This window comes from Oncorhynchus mykiss, chromosome 18 (assembly GCF_057628025.1).
Source record: "Oncorhynchus mykiss isolate SJ-2025 chromosome 18, ASM5762802v1, whole genome shotgun sequence".
NCBI lineage: Eukaryota > Metazoa > Chordata > Actinopteri > Salmoniformes > Salmonidae > Oncorhynchus > Oncorhynchus mykiss.
The window spans coordinates 648270-669768 of record NC_143039.1 but is presented as its reverse complement, the minus strand read 5'-3'; the positions used below and the strand labels follow the sequence as shown (position 1 = coordinate 669768).

At 47.9% G+C, this 21499-nt stretch overlaps 1 protein-coding gene across 5 annotated transcripts in view; it reads left to right on the top strand.

Annotated features, from left to right (window-relative positions):
- The window catches only part of LOC149975340 (RNA-binding protein 26-like), a 40347-nt gene continuing 18848 nt past the window's right edge, over positions 1-21499 (top strand). For 3 of the 5 annotated variants that reach the window (XM_090206860.1, XM_090206858.1, XM_090206856.1), the window contains exons 1-13: positions 1-453; positions 755-873; positions 1564-1706; positions 1976-2064; positions 5881-6098; positions 6313-6579; positions 9350-9601; positions 10020-10145; positions 11012-11155; positions 11562-11667; positions 16713-16896; positions 17364-17573; positions 21074-21268. In XM_090206860.1, the coding sequence (XP_090062986.1) occupies positions 395-453; positions 755-873; positions 1564-1706; positions 1976-2064; positions 5881-6098; positions 6313-6579; positions 9350-9601; positions 10020-10145; positions 11012-11155; positions 11562-11667; positions 16713-16896; positions 17364-17573; positions 21074-21268 (2112 nt within the window). In that variant the 5' untranslated portion in view covers positions 1-394. The remainder of the gene's footprint in view (positions 454-754; positions 874-1563; positions 1707-1975; positions 2065-5880; positions 6099-6312; positions 6580-9349; positions 9602-10019; positions 10146-11011; positions 11156-11561; positions 11668-16712; positions 16897-17363; positions 17574-21073; positions 21269-21499) is intronic. The other 2 variants (XM_090206859.1, XM_090206857.1) reach the window with 1 other exon arrangement.

The window sequence follows — 21499 nt, the reverse complement described above, 5'->3', positions numbered from 1 at the left end:
TCTCGCGATATCTGCCAGCGAGAGTTCCCCGGAAGTAAATATTCTCAATTTATTTGCAATGAGGGAAGGCCTGCACTGCCTGAACATTCAAACTAGTTGAGGGAATAGTTTACAGTGAACAAATTGTCTTCCCCCCTCCTCTTTCTATTTGCAATAATTTAAAAAGCAAGAAACACACTCAAGACAATCTAGTCTTTTCAACCAAGTCGTTGGTCTTTTTTAGTGTTGAATAGCCATGCAGGTTGAATAAGAGAGAAGGCGGTAACTAACAGCTAATGTTAGCTTGATGACTTCTTGCCTTTGGACATACAGTATTTTGTCATTAAGAAACATTACCGAGTGATTATTAACCCTGGCCACCGAGTGGAAGAGAAGTTAACCGGTGTCTGAAAAGATGATTATTGAAAACCTAGATTCATTGAAAACGTGGCTTTTTAAAACCCTCGAACCAATGTAAGTAGCTAACTTAGATGGCTAACGTTTAGCAACATTAGCTTGCCAGCATCAAGATGCAACAACATGACTGAAGACAAGGCTAGTATCATTTGGATGCTAGTTTAATGTTTATATCACGTGCCTAGTTATTTCAAAACAAAATAGCAGTTTTTATAGTTGAGAAATTGTCTGTTATCTTGTAATCGATTGGTCTTCTTGGTATGGTAAGGATATATATTCTAGCTAATTTGTTGTTGTTGTATAGCTAGAGTTAGCATGGCTAACGGTGTGTTTGTGTTGACACTTTCCCCTGTTCTAGTTGTGATGCGGATCCATCTGCCCTCGCTAAATACGTCGTTGCCTTGGTGAAGAAAGACAAAAGCGAGACGGAACTCAAAGCCCTGTGTGTCGACCAGTTGGACGTATTTCTACAGAAAGGTAACGATACTTATTAAAACACATGTTTATAGTTGTGACAACAAGTGGTGGTGGTGACGTTTTGTCGTCATCTGCCTCGAAAGTCGAAGAAAATCAGAGGTACTTTTTGACTGACTGTGACTGAATCCTATTCTCTTTTTATAGTGCGTTACTTTAGTCTAAAGTAGTGTACTATATAGGGAGTAGGGTTCTATAGGGCCCTGGTCTAAAGTAGTGTACTATATAGGGAATAGGGTTCTATAGGGCTCTGGTCTAAAGTAGTGCACTATATAGGGAATAGGGTTATATAGGGCCCTGGTCTAAAGTAGTGTACTATATAGGGAATAGGGTTCTATAGGGCTCTGGTCTAAAGTAGTGCACTATATAGGGAAGATGGTTCTATAGGGCTCTGGTCTGAAGTAGTGCACTATATAGGGAATAGGGTTCTATAGGGCTCTGGTCTAAAGTAGTGCACTGTGTAGGGAATAGGGTTCTATAGGGCTCTGGTCTAAAGTAGTGCACTATATAGGGTTCTATAGGGCCCTGGTCTAAAGTAGTGCACTAAATTGGTAATAGTGTTCCATTTGGAACTATACACAGTGACTGATACTCATTAGTTACCTAATGTGTCGGTGTCGGCCCCACTATTCATGCCCTTGTCCTCCTCCCCTCATCAACCGCCCCTCGTTCCCTACTCCCGTCTTCTCCCAGAGACGCAGACCTTTGTCGATAGACTCTTTGAAGCCGTCAACTCCAAAAGCTACCTACCTCAGCAGGACCATCAGCCAGGTTCCGCGGGCAAAGCGGAGGGTCACCTGACCAGGACGGACAAAGACGACCAGAGGAAAGACGAGGTGACTGGTTGAGTCATGTTGACAAGGCACCAACACTTATAGGGAATGTTTACTTTTTACAGTGATGCTACAGGAAACCGCTGTGGTAGAGTTTTAGTGCCTCCGCATAATTGGCATGGAAGGTTACACACCACAGTCTGACAGTAGAGATCTATTGTCCAATAGTATTCTTTGTAATCGGGAAGTGGGGTTATTTGTAAACAGGATGAGATCAATGCAGTTCATCTAGTGCTACTTTCAGGATCTTAGTTCAAACTTGTGTTTTCCAGCCGAGTCGCGAGGAGGACCGGGACAAGAAGTTCTCCAGGAGAGTGAACTACAGCCCCCCGTCCAGCTCCCGCTACAGTAGAGACAGCAGGTCAGTGTGAACTACAGCCCCCCGTCCAGCTCCCGCTACAGTAGGGACAGCAGGTCAGTGTGAACTACAGCCCCCCGTCCAGCTCCCGCTACAGTAGGGACAGCAGGTCAGTGTGAACTACAGCCCCCCGTCCAGCTCCCGCTACAGTAGGGACAGCAGGTCAGTGTGAACTACAGCCCCCCGTCCAGCTCCCGCTACAGTAGGGACAGCAGGTCAGTGTGAACTACAGCCCCCCGTCCAGCTCCCGCTACAGTAGAGACAGCAGGTCAGTGTGAACTACAGCCCCCCGTCCAGCTCCCGCTACAGTAGAGACAGCAGGTCAGTGTGAACTACAGCCCCCCGTCCAGCTCCCGCTACAGTAGAGACAGCAGGTCAGTGTGAACTACAGCCCCCCGTCCAGCTCCCGCTACAGTAGAGACAGCAGGTCAGTGTGAACTACAGCCCCCCGTCCAGCTCCCGCTACAGTAGAGACAGCAGGTCAGTGTGAACTACAGCCCCCCGTCCAGCTCCCGCTACAGTAGAGACAGCAGGTCAGTGAACTACAGCCCCCCGTCCAGCTCCCGCTACAGTAGAGACAGCAGGTCAGTGTGAACTACAGCCCCCCGTCCAGCTCCCGCTACAGTAGAGACAGCAGGTCAGTGTGAACTACAGTAGAGACAGCAGGTCAGTGTGAACTACAGCAGGTCAGTGTGAACTACAGCAGGTCAGTGTGAACTACAGCGGGTCAGTGTGAACTACAGCAGGTCAGTGTGAACTACAGCAGGTCAGTGTGAACTACAGCAGGTCAGTGTGAACTACAGCAGGTCAGTGTGAACTACAGCCCCCCAGAGACAGCAGGTCAGTGTGAACTACAGCAGGTCAGTGTGAACTACAGCAGGTCAGTGTGAACTACAGCAGGTCAGTGTGAACTACAGCCCCCCAGAGACAGCAGGTCAGTGTGAACTACAGCGGGTCAGTGTGAACTACAGCAGGTCAGTGTGAACTACAGCAGGTCAGTGTGAACTACAGCAGGTCAGTGTGAACTACAGTAGAGACAGCAGGTCAGTGTGAACTACAGCAGGTCAGTGTGAACTACAGCGGGTCAGTGTGAACTACAGCAGGTCAGTGTGAACTACAGCAGGTCAGTGTGAACTACAGCAGGTCAGTGTGAACTACAGTAGAGACAGCAGGTCAGTGTGAACTACAGCAGGTCAGTGTGAACTACAGCAGGTCAGTGTGAACTACAGCAGGTCAGTGTGAACTACAGCAGGTCAGTGTGAACTACAGCAGGTCAGTGTGAACTACAGCAGGTCAGTGTGAACTACAGTAGAGACAGCAGGTCAGTGTGAACTACAGCAGGTCAGTGTGAACTACAGCAGGTCAGTGTGAACTACAGCAGGTCAGTGTGAACTACAGCAGGTCAGTGTGAACTACAGCGGGTCAGTGTGAACTACAGCCCCCCAGAGACAACAGGTCAGTGTGAACTACAGCAGGTCAGTGTGAACTACAGTAGAGACAGCAGGTCAGTGTGAACTACAGCAGGTCAGTGTGAACTACAGCAGGTCAGTGTGAACTACAGCAGGTCAGTGTGAACTACAGCAGGTCAGTGTGAACTACAGCAGGTCAGTGTGAACTACAGCGGGTCAGTGTGAACTACAGCCCCCCAGAGACAGCAGGTCAGTGTGAACTACAGCAGGTCAGTGTGAACTACAGCGGGTCAGTGTGAACTACAGCAGGTCAGTGTGAACTACAGCAGGTCAGTGTGAACTACAGCAGGTCAGTGTGAACTACAGCAGGTCAGTGTGAACTACAGCAGGTCAGTGTGAACTACAGCAGGTCAGTGTGAACTACAGCAGGTCAGTGTGAACTACAGCGGGTCAGTGTGAACTACAGCCCCCCAGAGACAGCAGGTCAGTGTGAACTACAGCAGGTCAGTGTGAACTACAGCGGGTCAGTGTGAACTACAGCAGGTCAGTGTGAACTACAGCAGGTCAGTGTGAACTACAGTAGAGACAGCAGGTCAGTGTGAACTACAGCAGGTCAGTGTGAACTACAGCAGGTCAGTGTGAACTACAGCGGGTCAGTGTGAACTACAGCGGGTCAGTGTGAACTACAGCAGGTCAGTGTGAACTACAGCAGGTCAGTGTGAACTACAGCAGGTCAGTGTGAACTACAGCAGGTCAGTGTGAACTACAGCGGGTCAGTGTGAACTACAGCAGGTCAGTGTGAACTACAGCAGGTCAGTGTGAACTACAGCGGGTCAGTGTGAACTACAGCGGGTCAGTGTGAACTACAGCAGGTCAGTGTGAACTACAGCGGGTCAGTGTGAACTACAGCAGGTCAGTGTGAACTACAGCGGGTCAGTGTGAACTACAGCGGGTCAGTGTGAACTACAGCAGGTCAGTGTGAACTACAGTAGAGACAGCAGGTCAGTGTGAACTACAGCAGGTCAGTGTGAACTACAGCGGGTCAGTGTGAACTACAGCGGGTCAGTGTGAACTACAGCAGGTCAGTGTGAACTACAGCAGGTCAGTGTGAACTACAGCAGGTCAGTGTGAACTACAGTAGAGACAGCAGGTCAGTGTGAACTACAGCGGGTCAGTGTGAACTACAGCAGGTCAGTGTGAACTACAGCAGGTCAGTGTGAACTACAGCAGGTCAGTGTGAACTACAGCGGGTCAGTGTGAACTACAGCAGGTCAGTGTGAACTACAGTAGAGACAGCAGGTCAGTGTGAACTACAGCAGGTCAGTGTGAACTACAGCCCCCCAGAGACAACAGGTGAGGGACATAGTTCCCTATTAAATTACTCTACTGGACCTGGTCAATAGTGTATAGGGTGCTATTTGAGATTGATCCATAAATGCTCCTGTCTCTGTTCAATGGGATGTCTGCTTAGTGACTTTATTCTGCCTCCTCTCCCTCCTCTCTCTCTCCCTCCTCTCTCTCTCTCTCCCTCCTCTCTCTCTCTCTCCCTCCTCTCTCTCTCTCTCCCTCCTCTCTCTCTCTCTCTCTCTCTCTCTCTCTCCCTCCTCTCTCTCTCTCTCTCCCTCCTCTCTCTCTCTCTCTCTCTCTCTCTCTCCCTCCTCTCTCTCTCTCTCCCTCCTCTCTCTCTCTCTCTCCCTCCTCTCTCTCTCTCTCTCCCTCCTCTCTCTCTCTCTCTCTCTCTCTCTCTCTCCCTTCTCTCTCTCTCTCTCTCCCTCCTCTCTCTCTCTCTCTCCCTCCTCTCTCTCTCTCCCTCCTCTCTCTCTCTCTCTCCCTCCCTCCTCTCTCTCTCCCTCCCTCCTCTCTCTCTCCCTCCCTCCTCTCTCTCTCCCTCCCTCCCTCCTCTCTCTCTCCCTCCCTCTCCCCCTCCTCTCTCTCTCTCCCCCTCCTCTCTCTCTCTCCCCCTCCTCTCTCTCTCTCCCCCTCCTCTCTCTCTCCCCCTTCTCTCTCTCTCCCCCTCCTCTCTCTCTCCCCCTCCTCTCTCTCCCCCTCCTCTCTCTCTCCCCCTCCTCTCTCTCTCCCCCTCCTCTCTCTCTCCCCCTCCTCTCTCTCTTTTCCTCTCTCTTCCTCTCTCTCTCTCCCTCCCTCCTCTCTCTGCCTCCTCTCTCTTTCTCCTCTCTCTCTTCCTCCTCTCTCTTTCTTCCTCCTCTCTCTTTCTTCCTCCTCACTCTCTCTTTCCCTCCTTTCTCTCTCCTCTCTCTCTTCCTCCCTCCTCTCTCTCTCTTCCCCCTCTCTCTTCCCCCTCTCTTCCTCCTCTCTCTTCTTCCTCTTTCTCCCCTCTCTCTTCCTCCTCTTTCTCCCCTCTCTCTTCCTCCTCTCTCTCTTCCTCCTCCCCTTCTCTGTCGTTTGTCAGACGAGGGGATGACCGTAAAAGGGACGACCGTACCAGGAAACGGAACGATTACGACCGCATCCCCCCGAGACGGGACTCGTACCGGGACCGTTACAACCGGAGGAGGGGCCGTAGCTACAGCCGCAGTAGGAGCAGGAGCAAGGACCGGGCCAGGGACCGGGAGAGAGACAGAGACCGCGGTAGCAGGAGTCACAGCAGGAGCCACTCCAAGAGCAGAGGTGAGAGGGGAGACCGACAGAACAACTCTGGTTGTGTGCAGGTTTATGCTCCTGGTTTAGACAGAAGACTTATGATTGGTTGATTCATTTTGAAAGTCAGTATGTCTGGCTGTTAGACTAGTGTTGGGTTGGAACAAAAGCAAGCACATCCAACGGCTCAGCTCTAGATATCATGACTGTTTTCTTCTTCCTGCCCTTATCCTTCTGATCACAGAGCGGGATGCTGGGAGGTCAAAGTACGAGCCCGATCGAGGAGACCGGGGGACGGAGGTTGGAGCTGGAGAAGGCCTACTGCCGATCCCCACGGCAACCGCCACGTTCCCCGTGCCGACCCTCAGCAGCACCATCACGGTGATCGCCCCTCAAGGTAACCACAGCAACAGCATCGCCTCGGTGACGGACAGCTGGTCGGACTTCCACCCGGATCAGTCACTGGACCGGCCCCTTCCGCCACAGAGGAAACGTTGCCGTGACTACGACGGTAAGCAGGAAGGAAGTTGTTTGTTTTTACACCGAGACTGTCTTTTAGTGGCCCGGGATCAGTATGACCGAGAAGGAGAATGTTTGGAGTGATTTAGTTTTTTTTCTGTCTGTTTCTGGCCTGGAAAAGGCCTTTTGTATCTAACTGTCCTCTAGCTGTGTTACTATACCGTATTGTGTTGTCTTCCAGAGAAAGCCTTCTGTATCTAACTGTCCTCTAGCTGTGTTACTATACCGTATTGTGTTGTCTTCCTTCTGTATCTAACTGTCCTCTAGCTGTGTTACTATACCCTATTGTGTTGTCTTCCTGAGAAAGGCCTTCTGTATCTAACTGTCCTCTAGCTGTGTTACTAAACCGCATTGTGTTGTCTTCCTTCTGTATCTAACTGTCCTCTAGCTGTGTTACTAGACTGTATTGTGTTGTCTTCCTTCTGTATCTAACTGTCCTCTAGCTGTGTTACTATACCCTATTGTGTTGTCTTCCAGAGAAAGGCCTTCTGTATCTAACTGTCCTCTAGCTGTGTTACTATACCGTATTGTGTTGTCTTCCTTCTGTATCTAACTGTCCTCTAGCTGTTACTACACTGTATTGTGTTGTCTTCCTTCTGTATCTAACTGTCCTCTAGCTGTGTTACTATACCGTATTGTGTTGTCTTCCAGAGAAAGGCTTCTGTATCTAACTGTCCTCTAGCTGTGTTACTATACCGTATTGTGTTGTCTTCCAGAGAAAGGCTTCTGTATCTAACTGTCCTCTAGCTGTGTTACTATACCGTATTGTGTTGTCTTCCAGAGAAAGGCTTCTGTATCTAACTGTCCTCTAGCTGTGTTACTATACCGTATTGTGTTGTCTTCCTTCTGTATCTAACTGTCCTCTAGCTGTGTTACTATACCGTATTGTGTTGTCTTCCAGAGAAAGGCCTTCTGTATCTAACTGTCCTCTAGCTGTGTTACTATACCGTATTGTGTTGTCTTCCAGAGAAAGGCTTCTGTATCTAACTGTCCTCTAGCTGTGTTACTATACCGTATTGTGTTGTCTTCCAGAGAAAGGCTTCTGTATCTAACTGTCCTCTAGCTGTGTTACTATACCGTATTGTGTTGTCTTCCAGAGAAAGGCTTCTGTATCTAACTGTCCTCTAGCTGTGTTACTATACCGTATTGTGTTGTCTTCCAGAGAAAGGCTTCTGTATCTAACTGTCCTCTAGCTGTGTTACTATACCGTATTGTGTTGTCTTCCAGAGAAAGGCTTCTGTATCTAACTGTCCTCTAGCTGTGTTACTATACCGTATTGTGTTGTCTTCCAGAGAAAGGCTTCTGTATCTAACTGTCCTCTAGCTGTGTTACTATACCGTATTGTGTTGTCTTCCAGAGAAAGGCTTCTGTATCTAACTGTCCTCTAGCTGTGTTACTATACCGTATTGTGTTGTCTTCCAGAGAAAGGCTTCTGTATCTAACTGTCCTCTAGCTGTGTTACTATACTGTATTGGGTTGTCTTCCTTCTGTATCTAACTGTCCTCTAGCTGTGTTACTATACCGTATTGTGTTGTCTTCCTTCTGTATCTAACTGTCCTCTAGCTGTGTTACTATACCGTATTGTGTTGTCTTCCAGAGAAAGGCTTCTGTATCTTAACTGTCCTCTAGCTGTGTTACTTACTATACCGTATTGTGTTGTCTTCCAGAGAAAGGCTTCTGTATCTAACTGTCCTCTAGCTGTGTTACTATACCGTATTGTGTTGTCTTCCTGAGAAAGCCTTCTGTATCTAACTGTCCTCTAGCTGTGTTACTATACTGTATTGTGTTGTCTTCCAGAGAAAGGCTTCTGTATCTAACTGTCCTCTAGCTGTGTTACTATATTGTATTGTGTTGTCTTCCAGAGAAAGGCTTCTGTATCTAACTGTCCTCTAGCTGTGTTACTATACCGTATTGTGTTGTCTTCCAGAGAAAGGCTTCTGTATCTAACTGTCCTCTAGCTGTGTTACTATACCGTATTGTGTTGTCTTCCAGAGAAAGGCTTCTGTATCTAACTGTCCTCTAGCTGTGTTACTATACCGTATTGTGTTGTCTTCCAGAGAAAGGCTTCTGTATCTAACTGTCCTCTAGCTGTGTTACTATACCGTATTGTGTTGTCTTCCAGAGAAAGGCTTCTGTATCTAACTGTCCTCTAGCTGTGTTACTATACCGTATTGTGTTGTCTTCCAGAGAAAGGCTTCTGTATCTAACTGTCCTCTAGCTGTGTTACTATACTGTATTGGGTTGTCTTCCTTCTGTATCTAACTGTCCTCTAGCTGTGTTACTATACCGTATTGTGTTGTCTTCCAGAGAAAGGCTTCTGTATCTTAACTGTCCTCTAGCTGTGTTACTTACTATACCGTATTGTGTTGTCTTCCAGAGAAAGGCTTCTGTATCTTAACTGTCCTCTAGCTGTGTTACTTACTATACCGTATTGTGTTGTCTTCCAGAGAAAGGCTTCTGTATCTAACTGTCCTCTAGCTGTGTTACTATACCGTATTGTGTTGTCTTCCTGAGAAAGGCTTCTGTATCTAACTGTCCTCTAGCTGTGTTACTATACCGTATTGTGTTGTCTTCCTGAGAAAGCCTTCTGTATCTAACTGTCCTCTAGCTGTGTTACTATACTGTATTGTGTTGTCTTCCAGAGAAAGGCTTCTGTATCTAACTGTCCTCTAGCTGTGTTACTATACCGTATTGTGTTGTCTTCCTTCTGTATCTAACTGTCCTCTAGCTGTGTTACTATACCGTATTGTGTTGTCTTCCAGAGAAAGGCTTCTGTATGCGCGGGGACATTTGCCCGTTCGACCACGGTATCGATCCAGTGGTGGTGGAGGACGTTAATCTACCTAACATGTTCCAAGCCCCTCCCCCTATCCCGGGGGTCGCCCAGCCCCCTCCCGGCCTACCGCCCCCGCCAGGACCTCCCCCTCTCATGACCCCACCTCCCGTCAACCTCCGCCCCCCTGTGCCCCTGACAGGCAGCCTGCCGCCCGGCCTGCCGCCCAGCCTGCCGCCAGGTAGGAATTCAGTGAATCCGTCTGTCATAACGAGTCCGTGGCTCGAGACGCATGTGTTGTCATTCCAAATGGAACCCTCTTCCCTATTGGGTGAGCTTCTTTCGACCATAGCCAATCGGGTGTTCGCCTTACCTTTATAAAGATCTCCACAGAGACTATAATTCACGTAGAGTGTGTTGATGTCAGACTTGCATCGTTCTAGAATGTTGTGTTAATGGCGGCCATCTTGGTCAGGGACCATTCTAGTGTTTTATTTAAATCTGTGCCCCGCCCCCCCAGGTCCCCCTCACCAGGCATCAGGGATGGATGCCCCTCCTAACTCCAGACTTGCATCGTTCTAGAATGTTGTGTTAGTGGCGGCCATCTTGGTCAGGAATCATTCTAGTGTTTTATTTAAATCTGTGCCCCGCCCCCCCAGGTCCCCCTCACCAGGCATCAGGGATGGATGCCCCTCCTAGCTCCATCGCCAACTCTGTTCCCACTATTGTAACCACAGGGACACGACCCTCCATCCCCCAGCCCCCGGCTCCTCTCTTCCCACCAGGTAGGGATGAGGCGGAGCTGTGTGTGTGTGTGTGTGTGAGCTGTGTGTGTGTGTGTGTGTGTGAGCTGTGTGTGTGTGAGCTGTGTGTGTGTGTGTGTGAGCTGTGTGTGTGTGAGCTGTGTGTGAGCTGTGTGTGAGCTGTGTGTGTGAGCTGTGTGTGTGAGCTGTGTGTGTGTGTGTGTGTGAGCTGTGTGTGTGTGTGAGCTGTGTGTGTGTGTGAGCTGTGTGTGTGTGAGCTGTGTGTGTGTGTGTGTGTGTGTGTGTGTGTGTGTGTGTGTGTGTGTGAGCTGTGTGTGTGTGTGTGTGTGAGCTGTGTGTGTGTGTGTGAGCTGTGTGTGTGTGTGTGAGCTGTGTGTGTGTGTGTGTTGACAACCAAGAGGGTTGTCTTAAGTGTCAAATCCTAGGTGCAATCTCCTGCCGTTGTGCCCTTGAGCAAAGCAATTAGTCCTCTTAACAACTGTACAATGTGACCTTCAGTTGTCTACTGCTCCAACCTGTGTGTCTTTCAGAGGGGAAGGAGACATGTTTTGTCTCTGTTGTTATTGTCTTCATTTAGTCTGTGTTGTGGTCTCTTTAGTCTGTGTTGTGGTCTCTGTTGTTGTTGTTATTGTCTTCATTAAGTCTGTGTTGTGGTCTCTTTAGTCTGTGTTGTGGTCTCTGTTGTTGTTATTGTCTTCATTAAGTCTGTGTTGTGGTCTCTTGTTGTTGTTGTTGTTATTGTCTTCATTAAGTCTGTGTTGTGGTCTCTTTAGTCTGTGTTGTGGTCTCTGTTGTTGTTGTTGTTATTGTCTTCGTTAAGTCTGTGTTGTGGTCTCTGTTGTTGTTATTGTCTTCATTAAGTCTTTGTTGTGGTCTCTCTCTCCCAGGCCAGTATGACCCTGACATGTATAACCCTGAGGATCCCAGCCTCACCAACACCTCCAGACCAGTGTATCGCCACAGAGTCAACGCCCAGAGACCCAACCTCATAGGACTGACTATGGGGGAGGACCTGCCTCACAGAGACAGAGGTACCTAAACACAACCTGTCTAGATGTGGATTCAGAGGGAAGGTGAGACTGTAATGTGGTGTTATAGTAGAGGGAGGGAGGGAGGGAGGGAGGGACTGTAATGTGTTGTTATGGGAGAGGGAGAGGGAGAGGGAGAGAGGGAGGGAGGGAGGGAGGGAGAGGGAGGGAGAGAGAGGGAGAGGGAGAGAGGGAGGGAGGGAGAAGGAGAGAGGGAGGGAGAGAGAGAGACAGAGAGAGAGACAGAGGTACCTAAACACAACCAGTCTCGATGTGGATTCAGAGGGAAGGTGGGACTATAATGTGGTGTTATATAGGAGGGGGAGAGAGAGCGATTCTCTATCCTGACTGGTCAAGGTCTCGTCTGATCTCGTCAGTCCAGTCACATAGTTGTTTAATGAATTCCCAGATCAGATGCCCAACAGAATGAGGATTGTTCTGGACTCGGCCTCCAGGAAGAGATCTGCTGTCTCACACCACGGAGCAATGCTCCCCAAGAAACCCTGGTCCGACAAGTAAGAACACACACACACACACACACACACACACGTTGGTCCGACAAGCAAGAACACACACACACACACACACACACACACACACGCACACACGTTGGTCCGACAAGCAAGAACACACACCTTGAGACTGTGAGACAGTTGATTTGGCATGAGACACAGACCACAACAGGTAATATACCTGGGGGTTCAGACAGAACATTAAACCATCATAGACCACAACAGGTAATATACCTGGGGGTTCAGACAGAACATTAAACCATCATAGACCACAACAGGTAATATACCTGGGGGTTCAGACAGAACATTAGATAACCATCATAGACCACAACAGGTAATATACCTGGGGGTTCAGACAGAACATTAAACCATCATAGACCACAACAGGTAATATACCTGGGGGTTCAGACAGAACATTAGAGAACCATCATAGACCACAACAGGTAATATACCTGGGGGTTCAGACAGAACATTAGAGAACCATCATAGACCACAACAGGTAATATACCTGGGGGTTCAGACAGAACATTAGAGAACCATCATAGACCACAACAGGTAATATACCTGGGGGTTCAGACAGAACATTAAACCATCATAGACCACAACAGGTAATATACCTGGGGGTTCAGACAGAACATTAAACCATCATAGACCACAACAGGTAATATACCTGGGGGTTCAGACAGAACATTAAACCATCATAGACCACAACAGGTAATATACCTGGGGGTTCAGACAGAACATTAAACCATCATAGACCACAACAGGTAATATACCTGGGGGTTCAGACAGAACATTAGAGAACCATCATAGACCACAACAGGTAATATACCTGGGGGTTCAGACAGAACATTAGAGAACCATCATAGACCACAACAGGTAATATACCTGGGGGTTCAGACAGAACATTAGAGAACCATCATAGACCACAACAGGTAATATACCTGGGGGTTCAGACAGAACATTAAACCATCATAGACCACAACAGGTAATATACCTGGGGGTTCAGACAGAACATTAGAGAACCATCATAGACCACAACAGGTAATATACCTGGGGGGTCAGACAGAACATTAGAGAACCATCATAGACCACAATAGGTAATATACCTGGGGGTTCAGACAGAACATTAGAGAACCATCATAGACCACAACAGGTAATATACCTGGGGGTTCAGACAGAACATTAGAGAACCATCATAGACCACAACAGGTAATATACCTGGGGGTTCAGACAGAACATTCAACATTCATAGACCACAACAGGTAATATACCTGGGGGTTCAGACAGAACATTAGAGAACCATCATAGACCACAACAGGTAATATACCTGGGGGTTCAGACAGAACATTAGAGAACCATCATAGACCACAACAGGTAATATACCTGGGGGGTCAGACAGAACATTAGAGAACCATCATAGACCACAACAGGTAATATACCTGGGGGTTCAGACAGAACATTCAACCTTCATAGACCACAACAGGTAATATACCTGGGGGTTCAGACAGAACATTAGAGAACCATCATAGACCACAACAGGTAATATACCTGGGGGTTCAGACAGAACATTAAACTATCATAGACCACAACAGGTAATATACCTGGGGGTTCAGACAGAACATTAAACCATCATAGACCACAACAGGTAATATACCTGGGGGTTCAGACAGAACATTAGAGAACCATCATAGACCACAACAGGTAATATACCTGGGGGTTCAGACAGAACATTAAACCATCATAGACCACAACAGGTAATATACCTGGGGGTTCAGACAGAACATTAAACCATCATAGACCACAACAGGTAATATACCTGGGGGTTCAGACAGAACATTAGATAACCATCATAGACCACAACAGGTAATATACCTGGGGGTTCAGACAGAACATTAAACCATCATAGACCACAACAGGTAATATACCTGGGGGTTCAGACAGAACATTAGAGAACCATCATAGACCACAACAGGTAATATACCTGGGGGTTCAGACAGAACATTAGAGAACCATCATAGACCACAACAGGTAATATACCTGGGGGTTCAGACAGAACATTAAACCATCATAGACCACAACAGGTAATATACCTGGGGGTTCAGACAGAACATTAAACCATCATAGACCACAACAGGTAATATACCTGGGGGTTCAGACAGAACATTAAACCATCATAGACCACAACAGGTAATATACCTGGGGGTTCAGACAGAACATTAACCCATCATAGACCACAACAGGTAATATACCTGGGGGTTCAGACAGAACATTAGAGAACCATCATAGACCACAACAGGTAATATACCTGGGGGTTCAGACAGAACATTAGAGAACCATCATAGACCACAACAGGTAATATACCTGGGGGTTCAGACAGAACATTAGAGAACCATCATAGACCACAACAGGTAATATACCTGGGGGTTCAGACAGAACATTAAACCATCATAGACCACAACAGGTAATATACCTGGGGGTTCAGACAGAACATTAGAGAACCATCATAGACCACAACAGGTAATATACCTGGGGGGTCAGACAGAACATTAGAGAACCATCATAGACCACAATAGGTAATATACCTGGGGGTTCAGACAGAACATTAGAGAACCATCATAGACCACAACAGGTAATATACCTGGGGGTTCAGACAGAACATTAGAGAACCATCATAGACCACAACAGGTAATATACCTGGGGGTTCAGACAGAACATTAGAGAACCATCATAGACCACAATAGGTAATATACCTGGGGGTTCAGACAGAACATTCAACATTCATAGACCACAACAGGTAATATACCTGGGGGTTCAGACAGAACATTAGAGAACCATCATAGACCACAACAGGTAATATACCTGGGGGTTCAGACAGAACATTAGAGAACCATCATAGACCACAACAGGTAATATACCTGGGGGGTCAGACAGAACATTAGAGAACCATCATAGACCACAACAGGTAATATACCTGGGGGTTCAGACAGAACATTCAACCTTCATAGACCACAACAGGTAATATACCTGGGGGTTCAGACAGAACATTAGAGAACCATCATAGACCACAACAGGTAATATACCTGGGGGTTCAGACAGAACATTAAACTATCATAGACCACAACAGGTAATATACCTGGGGGTTCAGACAGAACATTAAACCATCATAGACCACAACAGGTAATATACCTGGGGGTTCAGACAGAACATTAGAGAACCATCATAGACCACAACAGGTAATATACCTGGGGGTTCAGACAGAACATTAAACCATCATAGACCACAACAGGTAATATACCTGGGGGTTCAGACAGAACATTAAACCATCATAGACCACAACAGGTAATATACCTGGGGGTTCAGACAGAACATTAGAGAACCATCATAGACCACAACAGGTAATATACCTGGGGGTTCAGACAGAACATTAGAGAACCATCATAGACCACAACAGGTAATATACCTGGGGGTTCAGACAGAACATTAAACCATCATAGACCACAACAGGTAATATACCTGGGGGTTCAGACAGAACATTAGAGAACCATCATAGACCACAACAGGTAATATACCTGGGGGGTCAGACAGAACATTAGAGAACCATCATAGACCACAATAGGTAATATACCTGGGGGTTCAGACAGAACATTAGAGAACCATCATAGACCACAACAGGTAATATACCTGGGGGTTCAGACAGAACATTAGAGAACCATCATAGACCACAACAGGTAATATACCTGGGGGTTCAGACAGAACATTATAGAACCATCATAGACCACAATAGGTAATATACCTGGGGGTTCAGACAGAACATTCAACATTCATAGACCACAACAGGTAATATACCTGGGGGTTCAGACAGAACATTAGAGAACCATCATAGACCACAACAGGTAATATACCTGGGGGTTCAGACAGAACATTAGAGAACCATCATAGACCACAACAGGTAATATACCTGGGGGGTCAGACAGAACATTAGAGAACCATCATAGACCACAACAGGTAATATACCTGGGGGTTCAGACAGAACATTCAACCTTCATAGACCACAACAGGTAATATACCTGGGGGTTCAGACAGAACATTAGAGAACCATCATAGACCACAACAGGTAATATACCTGGGGGTTCAGACAGAACATTAAACTATCATAGACCACAACAGGTAATATACCTGGGGGTTCAGACAGAACATTAAACCATCATAGACCACAACAGGTAATATACCTGGGGGTTCAGACAGAACATTAGAGAACCATCATAGACCACAACAGGTAATATACCTGGGGGTTCAGACAGAACATTAAACCATCATAGACCACAACAGGTAATATACCTGGGGGTTCAGACAGAACATTAAACCATCATAGACCACAACAGGTAATATACCTGGGGGTTCAGACAGAACATTAGAGAACCATCATAGACCACAACAGGTAATATACCTGGGGGTTCAGACAGAACATTAGAGAACCATCATAGACCACAACAGGTAATATACCTGGGGGTTCAGACAGAACATTAAACCATCATAGACCACAACAGGTAATATACCTGGGGGTTCAGACAGAAGCAGTACGGTAGCTGTTTCTGGTAAACAACAAGCAGTATGGTAGCTGTTTCTTGTAAACAACAAGCAGTACGGTAGCTGTTTCTTGTAAACAACAAGCAGTACGGTAGCTGTTTCTTGTAAACAACAAGCAGTACGGTAGCTGTTTCTGGTAAACAACAAGCAGTACGGTAGCTGTTTCTGGTCAACAACAAGCAGTACGGTAGCTGTTCCTGGTAAACAACAAGCAGTATGGTAGCTGTTTCTTGTAAACAACAAGCAGTACGGTAGCTGTTTCTGGTAAACAACAAGCAGTATGGTAGCTGTTTCTGGTAAACAACAAGCAGTACGGTAGCTGTTTCTTGTAAACAACAAGCAGTACGGTAGCTGTTTCTGGTAAACAACAAGCAGTACGGTAGCTGTTTCTGGTAAACAACAAGCAGTACGGTAGCTGTTCCTGTAGCTGTTCCTGTAATCTCCATGTGTTCTGTCAGACCTAACTTCAACCAGCAGAACCTCCAGGGTGGGTTCCACACCAAGAACCCTCAGAACCAGAACCAGAAGGCTCCGTTTGGGTCAAACACCAAGCTGTCGGTCCTTCAGATCCCCCAGGGACTCAACAACATCTCCAAGCTTAACCAACACTTCAGCAAGTTCGGGACTATCGTCAACCTGCAGGTTCGACTGATTGGCTAACGATACCTTTCTGCTTTAAGCTGTGTTTTGTTGTTGTTGGCGTTATTGGCACACTACTCCCTATTTAGTGCACTTCTTCTTAGTGAGAGAGGGTTAACATATAACCCTATCTTCCTCACTCCCTTGCTCCTTCCTCTCTTCCCCTGCTCACCCTCCCTCCCGTTTCTCTCTCTCTCTCTCTCTGTCTCTCTGTCTCTCTGTCTCTCTGTCTCTCTGTCTCTCTGTCTCTCTGTCTCTCTGTCTCTCTGTCTCTCTGTCTCTCTGTCTCTCTGTCTCTCTGTCTCTCTGTCTCTCTGTCTCTCTGTCTCTCTGTCTCTCTGTCTCTCTGTCTCTCTGTCTCTCTGTCTCTCTGTGTCTCTGTGTCTCTGTGTCTCTCTCTCTCTCTCTCTGTGTCTCTCTCTCTGTGTCTCTCTCTCTCTGTCCGTCCATCCATTGTCGTCCCCCCCCAGGTAACCTATGGTAATGACCCGGAGGGGGCCCTGATCCAGTTCGACAGTCACGAGGAGGCTAAGCGTGCCCTGCAGAGTCCTGAGGCTGTTCTCAACAACCGCTTCATTAGAGTCCTCTGGCACTGTGAGGACGAGATGGGACAGCAGGGAATGGGACAGCAGGGAATGGGACAGCAGGGACAGCAACACCATCAACCACAGCCACTCATGGTAAGTCCACATCCCAAATATGGCAGCCTATTCCCTTAAAAGTGCACTTATTTTCTACCAGAGCTCTATGGACCCCGGTCAAAAGTGGTGCACTTGGATTTAGGAAGCACCTTTCATTCATTCAGCCATTTTGACCAAATGGCCGTTGGTTATTAGTGGCCTCAGATCCAGAGTTTTTCCTGCTGGTCTTTGACCTAGCCTGTTGCTGTTGACCTAGCCTGTTGTCGTTGACCTAGTCTGTTGTCGTTTGACCTAGCCTGTTGTCGTTGACCTAGCCTGTTGTCGTTGACCTAGCCTGTTGTCGTTGACCTAGCCTGTTGTCGTTGACCTAGCCTGTTGTCGTTGACCTAGCCTGTTGTCGTTGACCTAGCCTGTTGTCGTTGACCTAGCCTGTTGTCGTTGACCTAGCCTGTTGTCGTTGACCTACTAGCCTGTTGTCGTTGACCTAGCCTGTTGTCGTTGACCTAGCCTGTTGTCGTTGACCTAGCCTGTTGTCGTTGACCTAGCCTGTTGTCGTTTGACCTAGCCTGTTGTCGTTTGACCTAGCCTGTTGTCGTTTGACCTAGTCTGTTGTCGTTTGACCTAGCCTGTTGTCGTTTGACCTAGCCTGTTGTCGTTTGACCTAGCCTGTTGTCGTTTGACCTAGCCTGTTGTCGTTTGACCTAGCCTGTTGTCGTTGACCTAGCCTGTTGTCGTTTGACCTAGCCTGTTGTCGTTGACCTAGCCTGTTGTCGTTTGACCTAGTCTGTTGTCGTTGACCTAGTCTGTTGTCGTTGACCTAGCCTGTTGTCGTTGACCTAGCCTGTTGTCGTTGACCTACTAGCCTGTTGTCGTTGACCTACTAGCCTGTTGTCGTTGACCTAGTCTGTTGTCGTTGACCTAGCCTGTTGTCGTTGACCTAGTCTGTTGTCGTTGACCTAGTCTGTTGTCGTTGACCTAGTCTGTTGTCGTTTGACCTAGTCTGTTGTCGTTGACCTAGCCTGTTGTCGTTGACCTAGCCTGTTGTCGTTGACCTAGTCTGTTGTCGTTGACCTAGCCTGTTGTCGTTGACCTAGCCTGTTGTCGTTGACCTAGCCTAGCTTGTTGTCGTTGACCTAGCCTGTTGTCGCTGACCTAGCCTGTTGTCGGTTGTCGTTGACCTAGCCTGTTGTCGTTTGACCTAGCCTGTTGTCGTTGACCTAGCCTGTTGTCGCTGACCTAGCCTGTTGTCGGTTGTCGTTGACCTAGCCTGTTGTCGTTGACCTAGCCTGTTGTCGTTGACCTAGGCTGTTGTCGTTGACCTAGGCTGTTGTCGTTGACCTAGGCTGTTGCCCTAGCCTGTTGCCCTAGCCTGTTGTCGTTGACCTAGGCTGTTGTCGTTGACCTAGCCTGTTGTTGTTGACCTAGGCTGTTGTCGTTTGACCTAGCCTGTTGTCGTTGACCTAGCCTGTTGTCGTTGACCTAGCCTGTTGTCGTTGACCTAGGCTGTTGTCGTTGACCTAGGCTGTTGTCGTTGACCTAGGCTGTTGCCCTAGCCTGTTGCCCTAGCCTGTTGTCGTTGACCTAGGCTGTTGTCGTTGACCTAGCCTGTTGTCGTTGACCTAGGCTGTTGTCGTTGACCTAGGCTGTTGTCGTTGACCTAGGCTGTTGTCGTTGACCTAGGCTGTTGTCGTTGACCTAGGCTGTTGTCGTTGACCTAGGCTGTTGCCCTAGCCTGTTGCCCTAGTCTGTTGTCGTTGACCTAGGCTGTTGTCGTTGACCTAGGCTGTTGTCGTTGACCTAGGCTGTTGTCGTTGACCTAGGCTGTTGCCCTAGCCTGTTGCCCTAGCCTGTTGTCGTTGACCTAGTCTGTTGTCGTTTGACCTAGCCTGTTGTCGTTTGACCTAGTCTGTTGTCGTTTGACCTACTAGCCTGTTGTCGTTGACCTACTAGCCTGTTGTCGTTGACCGAGCCTAGCCTGTTGTCGTTGACCTAGCCTGTTGTCGTTGACCTACTGGCCTGTTGTCGTTGACCTAGGCTGTTGTCGTTGACCTAGCCTGTTGTCGTTTGACCTAATCTGTTGTCGTTGACCTAGTCTGTTGTCGTTGACCTAGTCTGTTGTCGTTTGACCTAGTCTGTTGTCGTTGACCTAGTCTGTTGTCGTTGCCCTAGCCTGTTGTCGTTTGACCTAGTCTGTTGTCGTTGACCTAGTCTGTTGTCGTTGACCTAGGCTGTTGTCGTTGACCTAGTCTGTTGTCGTTGACCTAGTCTGTTGTCGTTGACCTAGTCTGTTGTCGTTGACCTAGGCTGTTGTCGTTGACCTAGTCTGTTGTCGTTGACCTAGTCTGTTGTCGTTGACCTAGTCTGTTGTCGTTGACCTAGTCTGTTGTCGTTGACCTAGTCTGTTGTCGTTTGACCTAGTCTGTTGTCGTTGACCTAGCCTGTTGTCGTTGACCTAGCCTGTTGTCGTTTGACCTAGTCTGTTGTCGTTGACCTAGCCTGTTGTCGTTTGACCTAGCCTGTTGTCGTTGACCTACTAGCCTGTTGTCGTTGACCTAGCCTGTTGTCGTTGACCTAGCCTGTTGTCGTTGACCTAGCCTGTTGTCGTTGACCTAGCCTGTTGTCGTTTGACCTAGTCTGTTGTCGTTTGACCTAGCCTGTTGTCGTTTGACCTAGCCTGTTGTCGTTTGACCTAGCCTGTTGTCGTTGACCTAGCCTGTTGTCGTTGACCTAGCCTGTTGTCGTTGACCTAGCCTGTTGTCGTTGACCTAGCCTGTTGTCGTTGACCTAGCCTGTTGTCGTTGACCTACTAGCCTGTTGTCGTTGACCGAGCCTAGCCTGTTGTCGTTGACCTAGTCTGTTGTCGTTGACCTAGCCTGTTGTCGTTGACCTAGCCTGTTGTCGTTGACCTAGCCTGTTGTCGTTGTCCTAGCCTGTTGTCGTTGACCTAGCCTGTTGTCGTTGACCTAGTCTGTTGTCGTTGACCTAGTCTGTTGTCGTTGACCTAGCCTGTTGTCGTTGACCTAGTCTGTTGTCGTTGACCTAGCCTGTTGTCGTTGACCTAGTCTGTTGTCGTTGACCTAGTCTGTTGTCGTTGACCTAGTCTGTTGTCGTTGACCTAGCCTGTTGTCGTTGACCTAGCCTGTTGTCGTTGACCTAGCCTGTTGTCGTTGACCTAGTCTGTTGTCGTTGACCTAGCCTGTTGTCGTTTGACCTAGCCTGTTGTCGTTTGACCTAGTCTGTTGTCGTTGACCTAGTCTGTTGTCGTTGACCTAGCCTGTTGTCGTTGACCTAGCCTGTTGTCGTTGACCTAGCCTGTTGTCGTTGACCTAGTCTGTTGTCGTTGACCTAGCCTGTTGTCGTTGTCCTAGCCTGTTGTCGTTGGCCTAGCCTGTTGTCGTTGGCCAGGCCTAGCCTGTTGCCGTTGACCAGGCCTAGCCTGTTGCCGTCGGCCAAGCCTAGCCTGTTGCCGTCGACCAAGCCTAGCCTGTTGCCGTCGACCTTTGTTTGTTTATTGTTGACGTTGTTGTTGTGAACTCCAGCAGGTGCAGCAGCCAGCCACTAGTCTGAAACAGTCCGTCAAAGACCGTCTGGGCCCTCTGCCTGCCGACAGCTCAGAGCCCAACCAAGACTCTCGTGTTGCCTCACAGAATGACTTTAAATCCAACCTATCAATGAAGGAGAGGCTGGGCTTCGCCTCTAAACCAGGAAGTACCCCTAGTGGACCGGCAGGAAAGGTGAGAAAACAAGTCCACTGTATCAACAAATCTAAATATAGTTTTTGACTTGAGTTTTCCTTTAAGTTGACCTCCTCTCCACCAGGTGTTCTCCTATATGAGTCCTCTCTACCAGGTGTTCTCCTATATGAGTCCTCTCTACCAGGTGTTCTCCTATATGAGTCCTCTCTACCAGGTGTTCTCCTATATGAGTCCTCTCTACCAGGTGTTCTCCTATATGAGTCCTTTCCA